Genomic DNA, 12,751 nt, shown 5'->3' with positions numbered 1-12,751 from the left:
GTTTTCCACCTTCTCTGAGGAAGATAATTATGCGTCTGTTCATGAAAGCTTTTGGTAGCAGCAGAAATGGCAATGTCAGGGCCTAGGCAGAGGGTTCCCAAGTCTGCTGAGCCCTGTGCCTCTGGGCTTGCGATGATGCCTACACACCTCCAACCTAGGCACCCAGCTGGAAGGGCGGCCTGACGGGCGCAGAAAGGCCACTGGGACGGGATCCTGGCACAGACTGCAGATGCCGCTCCTGGGGCTTAGCACTGAGCAGTTTCCACAGGGGCCCCTGGTTTAAAGCCAGCAGCAGGATGAAGGTTCTTCTCTTAGTCCACAGTTGCCCACACCTCGTTTCCCGGGGTCTCCTGTGAAGTGACTCGGGCCTGGCCACCGCCCTCTGCAGCTGCCTGGCCTGGGGTCACGCTGCAGGCTCGTATGTGTATGCCAGCAGTCGCCTGGTCACGGAGACACTGCCCAGTGACTAAGGCCATCGTGGAGGAGAGGGAGAGGGCCTGGGCACTGGGAAGAGGTCTCTCTGGGGACATCTTTGCCCGGACGCCAGTCACAGTGGCCCCCAGGGCATCGCAGCACCTGGGTGCTGTGGAGTCTCTGCAGTGGCACCTCTCATGGTTCAGAAAGGCGGCGGGGCCAGGCCTCAGCTTGGCGGCTCGGCTCCGCCCCTGCACACGGGTTCCCACCAGGCCTGCTGCCCCAGGGCTGCCTCTTTCTTCCTAATACAGGCTGCTTTCTCCTTGAGACTGGACGGACCCTGAGTCTCTGCCCTTGGCGAGCTCAGGCCCTCGGGAGACTCTGCCCAACGTACCCCCCACTTGCCTCCAGCCAACCCCAGGCTCTCCTGAGGCCTGAAGCTTCTCAGCAGAGCTGGGGGCTCCTCCCCTGGCTGGCCTTCCCCTCACTGCTGGGTATTCGAAGTTCACAGACTCAGTGGCCGAGACGGGCCTGCCCGCAGTGGGAGGTGGAGCCAGGTGGAGGAGCCCCCATCGGCCACAGGGGAAGGGTTCTGTGCCCCTCCCCCGGCCAGCCCAGTGTCAGGTGCCAGGAGGCCTCCAGCAGGGGCCACTTACTCTGGAGACGACTCTGGGGTCAGGTTGGACATCTCCTCTGGCGTCGGAACTGTGCACATGGGATGAACAGGAGGGAAAGCCTGGTGACCACTCCATCCTTCCCCTGCCCCGGCCACCTTGCGCCGAGGTCAGGGTCATCAGGAGTCCACCCCCACACACTGGGACAGCCCCAGGGACACGGTCCCGACCCAGCTCCCGGCCACCTTAGAGGCTCCACTGGCCGTGGTGCCCTGGGGCTAAGGGGGAGCTGTCCCCGCCTCTGGTGCTGAAGTCGGCTGTGCCTTCTCCAGCAGCACTGGCTGGCCCTTGGTGTGCACACATGGGGGCCTCCTGACTGGCAGTGCCCCCTTGGCCAGCTCTCCTTGCTGTGTGCCTGGCCCCAGGACATGGAGTGGGTAGACTCGGGAACACAGAATGTCTGGAGGGGGTGCCAGCCTGTGCGGCAGGTAGGAAACAGGCTGTGGCTGGACGCTTTCGGGACAGCGAGCCATGGGCAGGCCCAAGCCACCCCTGCAGCTGCAGGCCCTGCGGACTGGTCTGGCACTGCTGGGGGGCCTCTCGGGGCAGCCTCTGCTCTCTCCCAGCCCTGCTCTGGTGCCTCCGGGCAGACATTCACCTTGCAGTTTCCGGCGGTGGAAGCGGGGTGAGCCCAGAAAGCTGTTCTTGATGGAGTTGAGCCGCGCCCTCCAGGGCACCCCTCCGACGCTGGGGCTGGACGGTGGCGTGGGGTTGGGCGTGCCGGCCGGGCTCTCCTTTGGCGTGTGGACAGGCGTCCCCTTGGGGGTGGGGAGGGGACTGCCCCTTGGTGAGGGGTGAGGGGTCACCTGTATGATGGGGACAGATTTGGTGTTTGGTTCAATCCCAGTGGCTGGGGGCCGGGGGGGCACCCGCAGGGCAGGTGGGCCCAGGGGTGGTGCCAGCTGGGGACAAAGGCCGGCAGCGGGAGACCGGACCAGGGTGCTGGCCGGGAAGGGGTTGGACTTGGTGCCCTGCAGAGGCTTGTCGGTCAGCTTGGCCTTGCACGGCAAGGTCTGGGTCTTGGGGTCGGGCCGCGGGGTGGCCTGTGGAGGGAGGACGTATCCGGGCCTCGAGGCGCTCCCACAAGCTTCGGGCTCCGTGGAGGTGGTCAGGGGGCGGGCCACGAAGGGCAGCTCGGGGGGCGGTGGGGGCAGGACAAGTTTCCTAATAGGCTACAGGGAGGCGCAGGGAGCGAGCGGGATGGGGGCAGCCGCGCAACACGTGCACCCCAGTCCCCCACAGGCACATAGCACAGGAGGACCAGAAAGAAGCGGGCGGGAGCGGGAGGGTGGGGAGGCAGGCAGGGAGGCAGGCGGGCATGGGCAGGAGGGTTCGCCACAAAAGAAAACAAGTGACACACAAGAAAACAAACAAAACAAAACAAAAAACAAAAGAGCGTGCAGTTAGCAAAGCAGCCCGCGCCACAGAGCAGCAGCCGCCACAGGAGCTCGGGCGTTGGGGGGTGTGCCTGGGGCTGCTTCCCAGGGTCCACGGAGGCCTGCCCCCTCCCTGGCACACGCCGACTGGCAGGGTTGGGGCCTGTGAGGATCCGGGCTGGGTGGAGGCGGTGGGGGGGGGGGGTCACTCACCCGGGGGCTGCTCAGTGGGCTGGTGGAAAGGCCTGAGGAGGCACCGCTGATGGACCGAGACCTGGAGGTCACAAGGTACAGGGCCACGGCTCAGCCAGGGGGCAGCGGAGCAGCAGGCACTGGGCTCTGCTCCCCCCAGGTAAACCCTCCAGGTAAACCCTCCAGGAGGCCTGGAGCCCAGGCCAAGAGCCTCGAGGCCCTGGGTCCTGCTGCACACCCTGCCAATTCCAGGAGGGCCCAGGGTGCCTGGCTGTGCCCAGCCCCACTGGGGCCCCCATCAGAGCCCACATGTGGGGGCCACCCCATGCCAGCAGCCCAGGCACAGCACAGAATGTGGCATCAGACGGCCGCAGCAAGGGACCATCCAGCGTGGGGGTGGACAGAGGGACGAGGGGACAGACGGGGGCTTCCTGTGAGCTTCCTGTGTCCAGCTCCTTCTGCTCCAGGCCTCATGCTGCCTCCAGCCTCCCATGCCCCTGCTGCCAAGTTCCTCCCCACCCCGACGGCTGAGCTCTCCCAGGACCTGCAGCCTGGTCCTCCACGTCCCTAGATGCCCGTGAGGGATGCCTGGGTCAGCGGCCAGCCCTCCCCTTGTTCACACCAGGAGGGCCCAGGCAGGGCCAGGCTGGGGTGGCTGCTGGCAGGGACGGTGGGGCCTTGTCCCACCACTGCCCTACTCGGCCTGACACCTGACACAGCAGGAGGACGGCCCTGGCCCGGTGTGCCGGGCTGAGACTCCGGTGTGCGGCCGCCACCCCCATGCAGGGACCAGGACGGCCGTGTGTCGCTCCACCACACTGCACGGACGAGCCGGCGCCCACACGCCCAGACAGTGGCAGTTGCCATCCTTGGAGGAAGGAAGTGCAGGGAGGGGCCGAGGCAGCCGCCAAAGAGAAGAGGACAGAGAAGAGTAAAAGCCCGCCCTGCACTGCCCGCCAGGCCTGCCCACCGCCAGCCGGCCACGAGGGGCCTCGCTGGTCCACACTACGGCCCAGGCCCTGGACCATGGAGAGCGCCACGCTGACCACACACCTGGCTCCTGGACACCTGCACACCCGGGGACTGGGCCCCACGGCGACAACCCTCCAACTCCCTCACCAGACACAGCTAAGGAGCAGGGAGGCGGCGGGGACCCCATGCCCAACCCAGCCTGTCTGGGTCAGGATGGCACCCAGGGCTGGGACTGGACCCAGAGCTTTCAGGCCTGAGCTGCGAGCTGCGGACAACCCTCATGGTGGCAGCAGCCACCAGTGAGGCCCTGGACTTGTGGTTCCTGTCGAGCCTGCCCAGAGCTCATGACTGGGCACGAGGAAGACAGAAGAGGCGCCGGAAGCCCTGAGGTGGAGGGACTGAGCCCCGGTCCTGTCTGGCCAGGCAGCCGCTGGAATGCTGAGCTACAACTGCTGGGGCAGGGGCAGCAGAGATGGCGCCAGCCCTGAGGGCAGCCAGGGCAGGCAGGGTGGGGGCACACGGGTGGGGGTCACAGGTAGGCGCAGGGCCAGGGCTCAAAGAGGCCCGACTGGCAGCCAGCGTGGTACAGCCTTGGGAGACGGCGCCACCTGCCCAGGCTCGGAAGACTGGCCCCGGGCAGAGGCCCCTCTGACGGCACCTTCTGCCCTCCTCAGCTCCTGCAGGTGGGCACAGGACGGCTGCTGGGCTTCAACTCTGGCCGGACCCAGGGGCAGCAGGGCCGCTGAGGCCCACTGGACACAGCACAGGGGCTGGCAGGAGGGGCAGCTCAGCCTGCGGCCACGCGGGGCTCTAGCCCCAGGCCCTGTGAGCCACAGTGTGTGGTCCCTCGCGGGGAGGCGTGCCACGCCTCAGCAGCCCCACCCCTCCTCCTTGGCCTGTGCCTAGCCCGCGGGCCCTTCCCTGGCTTGCTGGCCGGCTCCACTGCCGCAGGGGCCCTGCAGCCCAGCCCGCCACCAGACCCGCCCATGTGCCTGCCCGGCCTGAGGCAGGACAGCGTGTCTGGGGCTGGGAGGTGCGGGGACGGGTGGTCGGGGTGTATACCTGTCTTCTTTGCTGAATTGGGGATGGGCCTCAGCGATATCCAGGCTTTTACTGAACATTGCTTTACTACAGCAGAACAGAGCGAGAAAACACAGTTACTGACGGCCACATGTGGGCACAGGTCGGCCCCCAGGGCCCGGGCCACACCAGGTAAGAACACGCGGCTCTGAGGCCGGCGCACAAAGATGGCGAGAGAGGAGGCTGGGCCAGACGGCGCACCCCGCACCGTGTGACTGCTGGGCAGGGTGGCCTGGCCGGCCCCACCCCAGCCCCCGACCCCCAGCCCCCAGGACCCCTGCGTCCCCAGTCAGCAGTCCCGTGTGGCCCAGCACCAAGCAGCTGGGTCTCTGCTGGCTGCACAGGTGGCCCTGCCAAGAGCAGAGTCTGGCTGGGACATGCCAGGACTAGTGGCCTTCCAGAGGCCTTGAAATGGTCCACGCCCTGGCCCAGGCAGCCAGGCCTGGGAGCTGCAGCAGAGGCCAAGAGGGTGGCCTTCCACGCCACTGACCGGAGGCCAGGCAGTAGGGTGGTGGGGCCTGCCCTGCAGGGTCAGGGGAGCCCGAGGAGGTGGCCACAAAGGCAGGAGGCAGGCACCTGGGCTGCAGATTTGGGTGCACCCATGACATGCAGGCCACTGAAGGCCAGTGTAGTAGAACATGGATAGGAGGGCCCCTTGCTACCCCCTAGTCCTGGGGTCAAGGCTGTGGCTGAGTGGGCCCTGGGAAGGAGGTTCTGGGGCTGGGACCCCAGTTGGGAGGCTGGGCCAGCCTGAAACCCTGGGGAGGGCCTGGGACTCCCAGGGGACCATGGCCTGGGAACCGGCAGAACTGGGACCACCAGTACTCCGGCCAGGGCTAGGGCTGGAACAGGTTTAGTCTGATGGCTGCCAAGCTACCTTGCAGTTCCCCACAGTTTCCCCCAAGTTCCCAAAGAACAGGCCTCGCCTGTCCCACCCCCAAATCCCCAGTACAAGGAGGGGCCCCTGGGGTGCTGAGGCCCAGACCACAAGGGCAGACCAGAGACTGCCCAGGCTCCTGGACCTCCTGGTGTGCTCCTGGGCCCAAGGGCTGTCCCCAAATGTTGGAAGCCCCCACCTGGCGAGGGACGTTTGAGCTCATCCCCAAGAGGCCACACCGGCTCCAAGGATTTGCTGAGGACCTCGTGCAGGCAGCCCAGCCCTGCCCCCACCCAGAGAGGCTCTGCGGGGGCTGGTGCCCTTCCTCCGGCCACGGGTCTGCTCATCACTGCTGAGTTCTGTGATGTCCCTGGCCACACACACCATACTTGCCACCCAGAGCCGGGCCCAGCACTGCCGGGGCCAGGGGGACAGGCTTGCTGGGCTGATGGCTCTGAGCATGGTGTGACCATATCACAGCTTAGCCCAGCCAAGCTTGGGTCAAGCCAGCCCTGCCCAGCCCAGCTCAGCCCAGCTCAGCCCTGCTCAGCCCTGCTCAGCCTGGCTCAGCTCAGCCAAATCCAGTTCAGCCCAGCTCAGCCCAGCTCAGCCCAGCCCTGCCCAGTCCAGCTCAGCCCAGCCCAGTCAAGTCCATCTCAGCCCATTCTAGTCCAGCCTAGTCCGGCCTAGCCCAGCTTAGCCCAACCAAGTCCAGCTCAGCCCAGACCTGCCCAGCCATCTAGTTCAGTACAGGCCAGCTCAGCTCAACCGAGTCCAGTCTAGCCCAGCCCAAACCAGCCCAGCTCAGCTCAAGCCAGCCCAGCTCAGCCTAGTCTAGACCAGCCCAGCCCAGCTCAGTACTGTCTAGTCCAGTTTAGTCCAGCCTAGCCCAGCCTAGCCCAGGCCAGTCTAGCCCAGTCCAGCCCAGCACAGCACAGCCCAGCTCAGCTTAGCCCACTCCAGCCCAGCCCAGCCCAGCTCAGCTCAGCCCAGCCCAGCTAAGTCCAGCTCAGCCCATGCAGTCCCACCCAATGGTCTCAACCAAGACCCCAGGCCAATGGGCAGCGATGAGCCAGGCGGCAGTGCCGCGCAGCCCAGGGAGGGAGGCCCAGCAGCCTCGGGGCACACACACCTCTGGCCGTGCTGGGCCATCTCAATGGCCCGCCGCGCAGGCACCGGGGAACCGCCGTCGGTCACACTGAGCACCTCCATGGACTTGCGCTCCGGCCGCCGCTTGCCGTGCCGGTTCAGCATCGGGGAGTCCACACGCTTCCGGGGAGGGTCTGAGTACAGATGAGGGTCAGGCCAGACAGCCCCTGGACCCCGGTGGGGCCGTGCGGATCGGCCTGGAGGCCACCCCCGGACCCGTACCTATCTCGTTCCGTGGGGGGAGGTCCTCGTCCTCCTGGCTGGGGTACCTTTCTTTCCGGTCCAGGAGGAGGAAGTAAATCATCTTCTCCTGGTTCTCCCTACAGTGGGCGAGACGTGCGAGACGCGCTGGCACGCAGGGCCGCCGGCTCCTCCACAGCAGTGCTCCCACCCCAGGCCCCATGCCCCTCCCAGCCGCCTACTGCAAGGGCCCCACCCAGGAGCAGCCCTGGACGCACTCCTCGGATAGCAGGTCCTGCAGCAGCTTGTTGCGGTCTCGGAAGCAGCCCAAGGAGTGCATGCTGTCCAGCACATCAGGGTCGATGTCCTCCAGGCTGGGCAGCGAGCGGATCTGCACCTTGCGAGGAATGGGCTGCTCCGGCTCTGGCTCGTTCTTGCCTCCTCTGTGGACACAGGGCAGGCCGCCTGGTCATCAGCTGCGGCCAGGCCTAGGCGGCTGGGAGGGTGGGAGGCCCGCCCTCACCTGGGGCCCTGTGTCCTGCCACTCTCCCTGTGCCCAGCCCGGGAGGCCTCCTGCGTCCTGCCCACACCCCGCACCCAGCGCAGGCCACAGAGGGCCAAGGGCCAAGGGCCAACGCGGGGCTGGGCCGGCGCCCTCCCCCCGCCTTTCCTAGCAGGGCCTCCAGGCCACAGCAACAGGCAAAGCAGGCGATTAGTGGGTGGAAAAGCTACTTACATATACCATATGTGTTTCTGAATGTGCTCTAGCTACAAGGAAAGAGAAACAGGGAGTTAGTACGGACGAGGGACGGAAAGAGCCCACATTAGGAGGTGAGGGGGAAGGCGGGGGCGCTGGGGGCGTGGAGAGAGCAGGAGAGGGTGAGGGCAAGTGAGTAGGGGGAAGGTGGGGAGGATGGGGAGGGGGCTGCGTTCCCAGAGGCTCAAGGCCAGCACCCCTGCCCCTGCCTCTCCCAAGTGGAGAAGAAAACGCAAACCTCAAGGAGAGAAGTCAGGTGGGAAGCCGGGGTTGGGGGGGTGCTCCAGGTAGGGGCAGGGGCCTAGGGAGTGGAGGGAGAGCGGGAGGGAGGGAAGCTGGAGCCAGGGCAGCCCCAGGTGCCTGTGCTGCCTGGGCCGGGCCCCTCCGTGGCTCTAGGAGGGAACCAAGGCAGGAGAGCAGGGAGCAGCCAAGAGGGAGCTGAAGCCAGGAGAACCTGGCCCACCTGTGCGGCGGGGCAGGGCTGGGTGCAGGTGCGGGCAGGAGGCTGGGAGGGCCGGACAGCCACACGTCCCCTTCTCTCCACCCTGACTCAGGGACAGCTCGTGGGGTATGAGGTGGTGGCCTCTTGGGAACAGGGCAACGCTACCCTGGAAGGGCCAGCCCAGAGGATGAAATGCTTCTGTCAAGTGGGCAGGTGCGGTCCCCACGCCAGGCAGCCCCGGAGGAGGTCGGGACCAGCAGCTGGGGGCTACCTTTGGCTCTTGCCAGCCCCCACAGCTGCCGGGGGCCACTCAGCGGAACTATTCACCCTGGCTGGGGCTTGCCCCAGCAGCGTCTGCAAGCAGGATGGCTGTGAGGGGGAAGCACCAGTGCTTCTGTGTAACTTACAGCCAGGTCTCACCTACCTGTGCACACAGCCCCCCACCCCTGTGCACACCCCACTCTGGTACAAGTGCTCATATGCCCCTGGACACACCTCCCCACAGGTGCACATGCCCACACCTATGCCCTCACCCAATCACATGAACCCGGGCATGTGTCCACACCTGGGCACCCCCACACCCTTGAACACACACCTGGGGATGTGCCTACAGTTGTGCACCCACACACCTGAACACAAGCCCACAAACACCTGGGCACCCACACACGGGCATATGCCCACATTTGTGCACCCACACACCTGAACACAAGCCCACAAACACCTGGGCACCCACACACGGGCATATGCCCACATTTGTGCACCCACACACCTGAACACAAGCCAACACCTGGGCACCCACACACACCTGTGCACACATCCACAAACCTGGGCACCTACTCACACACCTGGGTGCCCACACATCTGGGCACACATCCACGCACCTGTGCACACACGGGCACATGCCCACCCCACGCCCCCCTGCCACGCTCCGGGGCCACCCCGCTCCAAGGGCACGCACCGTGAGGCGGCGTGCGGCGTCCACCTCGATCATGCCCCGCAGCAGGCTCTGGCAGTCGGGCGGAATGAAGTGCGGCATGTGGAACACGCCCCGCTTCACCTTCTCCAGCAGCTGCCGCAGGTTGTCGTCGTCGAAGGGCAGAGCCCCCTGTGGGCGGCCGGGCGGGGGTCAGCATGGGCAGGCGGGTTGGGGAGAGGCCGGGGTGGGGTGGAGGGGGCCGGGGTCTCACCACTAGCAAGGCGAACAGGATGACGCCGCAGCTCCACACGTCCGCCTTCCGGCCGTCGTACTTCTCCCCCTGCAGACAGCAGTGCCCGGGCTATTGGGGGGCGCAGGGCAGGGCGGGGGCCTTGGCGGGGCCGGGCTCAGAGGGAGTCGGCCCCGGGACAGGTGGCCTAGCAGCACCTGGGGATGCGGCAGGCTGGGGTCCCACCGGGGTCAGGTCCCCGCCACCCTGGGACCCGCAGAGCTGCACGGGCGGCGCCGACTCACCCGGATCACCTCGGGGCAGGCGTAGTGGGGGGACCTGTGGGCAAGGGCGGAGGTCAGCGGCAGGGCTCCGGGCGCTGCCAGGCCCTCCCCCCGGGGTGACGGTGTACCGCAGGGCCCTCAAGGAGGCTCCCAGGGCTGTGGCACAAGACGCCCCCACGTCCCTGAATTCCCAGGCGGGCTTTTAGGAGACCAAGGTGGGGTGCTGAGTCTCTGCTATGCCCAAGGCTGTCTGCCCACTCGGCCAGGCAGGGGCCAGGGGGTCCCCAGGAGAGGGGCATGTAAGCGGGTCCCAGCCTCACAACCAGGCGGGCCAGGGCCAGGGCGGTACCCCTACCCTTACTGAGCCTAGAGGCCTGTCTCCCCAAAACCACCAGGCTGTGGGGTGCCGGGAGGCTCAGGCACTTGGGGGGGGGCTGCCTGTGGGGTGCCCACCGGTTCCCCTTCCCCCAGCCCAGCCCGTGCAGAGCCAGCAGGGGCAGAGGCCACATACCCACAGCTGGTCTCCAACAGGCTGTCGCCAACCTGCAGGGACGCCATGCCGAAGTCTGCAATCCGGATGTTGTTCTTCTCGTCCAGCAGGAGGTTTTCAGGTTTCAGATCCCTGTGGCTGGGGAGGAGGGCGCTGAGGCTGAACAGGGCCAGTCTCTGCCTTGAGCACCTCCCCACCCTGGAGACCCCCTGCCCAGAGCCCACTGCCTCTCCAAACGCCAGTCACACAGAGGGGCCAATGGCAGCCCAGCCTGGTGATGTCATAGGCAGCCAATCAGAAGTCGCCTGCCTGGTCCGTTTGGCTCTGGCCTTTGATTAGGCATCCCTGTTTCTCCTGCCATGCCCTCTTGTCCCCTGGCAGGCTCCTTGCTGCCCCCTCCTGCTCCCCTAGCACACCTGCTCTAGCCTTAGGCCAACCTAGGGCCCCCAGGCACGCATGGATGCAAGCAATGGCCCCTGGAAAGGCCGAGGGGCTCCCAGAGCCCTTGGGTGGGCACCAGGCAGAAACCTTCCCAACACACTGCCCACTCAGGGGAAAGGGGGGGTGCCAGGAGTTGATGTTCCTGTGGGGGGGGGAGGGCAGTACCTGGTGTGGCATGGTGCATTTGCGGGGCAGCTAAGGGGGGAGACGGTGCCCTTGAGGGGTAGACAATGCGGGGGACGGTGCGCTTCAGGGGCAGCTAATGGGGGGACGGTGCGCTTGAGGGGTAGCTAATGGCCGGGGGACGGTGTGCCTGAGAGGCAGCTAATGGAGGGATGGTGCACCTCGGAATAGCACACTAGGGGGTGTAGTCCTTGGGGCACAGGGGCATCTGCGGTAGCACCCTGGGGGTTGGGGTCCCTGGGGCGTGGGGGCACTGGGCTGGGGCTCACCATATGGAGTGGCTGTGGCAGAAGTCCAGTGCAGAGATGATCTGCCGGAAGAACTTACGAGCCTCCTTAGGCGTCAGCCTCCCCTTCTTCACCAGGTAGTCGAAAAGCTCACCACCTGACACGTGTTCTAGCACCAGGTACCTGCAGGAGACGGGGCCACCAGTGCGCCCAGCTGTGGCTGCCGGCCGCCCCTCCTCATCCCAGGGCCTCCCACAGCCACCTCCTGGCCAGCCTCTCTGCAGGCCGCCCCCATCCTCCCACTGGCTGGGGAGGCAGCTGAAAGGAGCCCTGACGACGGCAGATCTCAGACATCTGGGTTCCTGGGGGTGGGCCTCAAATGAGTCTGCAAGGAGCCTGGGGTGGGGTGGGGGAAGAGGGGCGGGTGAAGGGATGGGTCTGGGGGCACAGCAGCCAGGGAGAGTTTGGAACCCGCAGGCTGAGTGTGGCGGGTGCTGGGGCCAAGGCGCAGTGCATGGGGTGGCCTCGCGGCTCTGCCCTGCCTGCTCTGGCCCTCACGCCCTGTGGTCCCCTTGCACCTCAGTGGCACGGGCACCAAGCAGGGAGACCACACAGCCGCTTCCAGGGGCCCAGGGACCATCTGGGCCACTGTGAGGGGGAGACAGGAGGTGTGAAGGCCATGGGGAGGGGGTGAGGAAAAGGTTGGTGTGGCCCTCCCCTTCCTACCCTGGTGGGCTCCCAGCATCCCCAACATGGGGTCTCAGCCACATGGAGGGTCCTGAGGGGCTGGTTCCTGGTAAGAGGCCCGTGGGATGCTGGATGCAGCTGCCTGGGGGCCGCTCTGCCCAGGCTGAACCAGCTCCAGGGGGAGGCCTGTGAGGGGGGTGGGCCAGGTGTGGCCGTGGTGATGTCCAGGGGCTGCACAGGACAAAGGGGTGGGGCCTTGGACAAGGGGGTGGAGCCTTGGCATATGCTCAGAGTGGAGCGGGGACCAGGCGGACCAGCTGTCCCAGGAGCTGGTCTTGGCAGGAGTCGGGGCCCCAATGTGGGGATGGGAGCAGAGGTCGTGGTGGTGAAGCTTCCACGGCAGAGGAAGGTGGTGGGGGCCACAGGGTGGGATTCTGGGCAGGGGGTGGCCAGGCCCAAGGCTCAGCACAGGCCACACGGTGTCCAGAGGGGGGTGGGACAACACCCAGGGCCAGACCTCGGGAGAAGCCCCGAGCGCAGCCGTGCCCACCTCCTGGGCTCTTTCCTGTCCTTGGGCCTTGGCCCGCGGTGCCCGTCCTCCCCGCACTCCCCCACCCTCCCCTCCAAGGCGGCCTCCCCAGGACCCCACCACACCAGCACCAGGTCACAGCGAGGAAGCCTTGCCCCTCATCACAGTCCACCTTGCCAGCATCAGGGCCAGGCCCGCCCCCGCCCCCCAAGGCCTCTGGTGACCGTTTCTGTGTCCCTGCTCATGGCGGGGCAGGCGGGCTCCCCACACCCCACCCCTGGGTTTCCTCTCCCCAGCTACACAGGAGCTGGCCACCGGCACATGCTCCCCACGAGAATGCAGAAACCCAGGCCTGAGCGAGAAACTCAGGCCTGAGCGGAAGTCGCTGCTGGGGGAAGGGGAGTGGCTGGGTTCTGCCAGACCCTCAGCCAGCTCACCCTGAGGGCAGCCCCCAGCCCAGCCCTGTCCCCTCCATGCCTGATTCCTCAGAGACGCCCAGCTGGCATCACCTGGCAGGTCAAGATGCCGCCCTGGGGCCAGCAAGGGTCAGGTGGGGCTCAAGGCCAGACAGCCCTCGGGCAGCAGCCCTCATCCATGGGAAAGGCCATCAGAGCGCACAGAGGAGACCGCCCCGTGCGTGATCGCTGTGCCC

At 66.6% G+C, this 12,751-nt stretch overlaps 1 protein-coding gene across 13 annotated transcripts in view; it reads right to left on the bottom strand.

Moving 5' to 3' along the window:
* BRSK2 (BR serine/threonine kinase 2) overlaps window positions 1-12,751 on the bottom strand; it is a 64,888-nt gene that overhangs the window by 10,736 nt on the left and 41,401 nt on the right. For 8 of the 13 annotated variants that reach the window (XR_004435829.1, XR_004435830.1, XM_033205525.1 and 5 more), the window contains 13 exons: window positions 10,926-11,066; window positions 10,054-10,170; window positions 9,564-9,597; window positions 9,301-9,369; window positions 9,072-9,218; window positions 7,651-7,682; window positions 7,193-7,357; window positions 6,957-7,054; window positions 6,718-6,868; window positions 4,691-4,756; window positions 2,678-2,738; window positions 1,687-1,894; window positions 1,071-1,119 (listed from right to left, as the gene is read on the bottom strand). Coding sequence is in view for 10 of the 13 variants with exons in the window: in XM_033205525.1 (XP_033061416.1) it covers window positions 1,071-1,119; window positions 1,687-1,894; window positions 2,678-2,738; window positions 4,691-4,756; window positions 6,718-6,868; window positions 6,957-7,054; window positions 7,193-7,357; window positions 7,651-7,682; window positions 9,072-9,218; window positions 9,301-9,369; window positions 9,564-9,597; window positions 10,054-10,170; window positions 10,926-11,066 (1,338 nt within the window). In the remaining 3 variants the exon portion in view is untranslated. The remainder of the gene's footprint in view (window positions 1-1,070; window positions 1,120-1,686; window positions 1,895-2,677; window positions 2,739-4,690; window positions 4,757-6,717; window positions 6,869-6,956; window positions 7,055-7,192; window positions 7,358-7,650; window positions 7,683-9,071; window positions 9,219-9,300; window positions 9,370-9,563; window positions 9,598-10,053; window positions 10,171-10,925; window positions 11,067-12,751) is intronic. The other 5 variants (XR_004435831.1, XM_033205531.1, XM_033205530.1 and 2 more) reach the window with 1 other exon arrangement.

This window comes from Trachypithecus francoisi, unplaced genomic scaffold (assembly GCF_009764315.1).
Source record: "Trachypithecus francoisi isolate TF-2019V2 unplaced genomic scaffold, Tfra_2.0 Lachesis_group8, whole genome shotgun sequence".
Classification (NCBI taxonomy): Eukaryota; Metazoa; Chordata; class Mammalia; order Primates; family Cercopithecidae; genus Trachypithecus; species Trachypithecus francoisi.
This window is presented reverse-complemented; position numbering and strand designations above follow the sequence as displayed.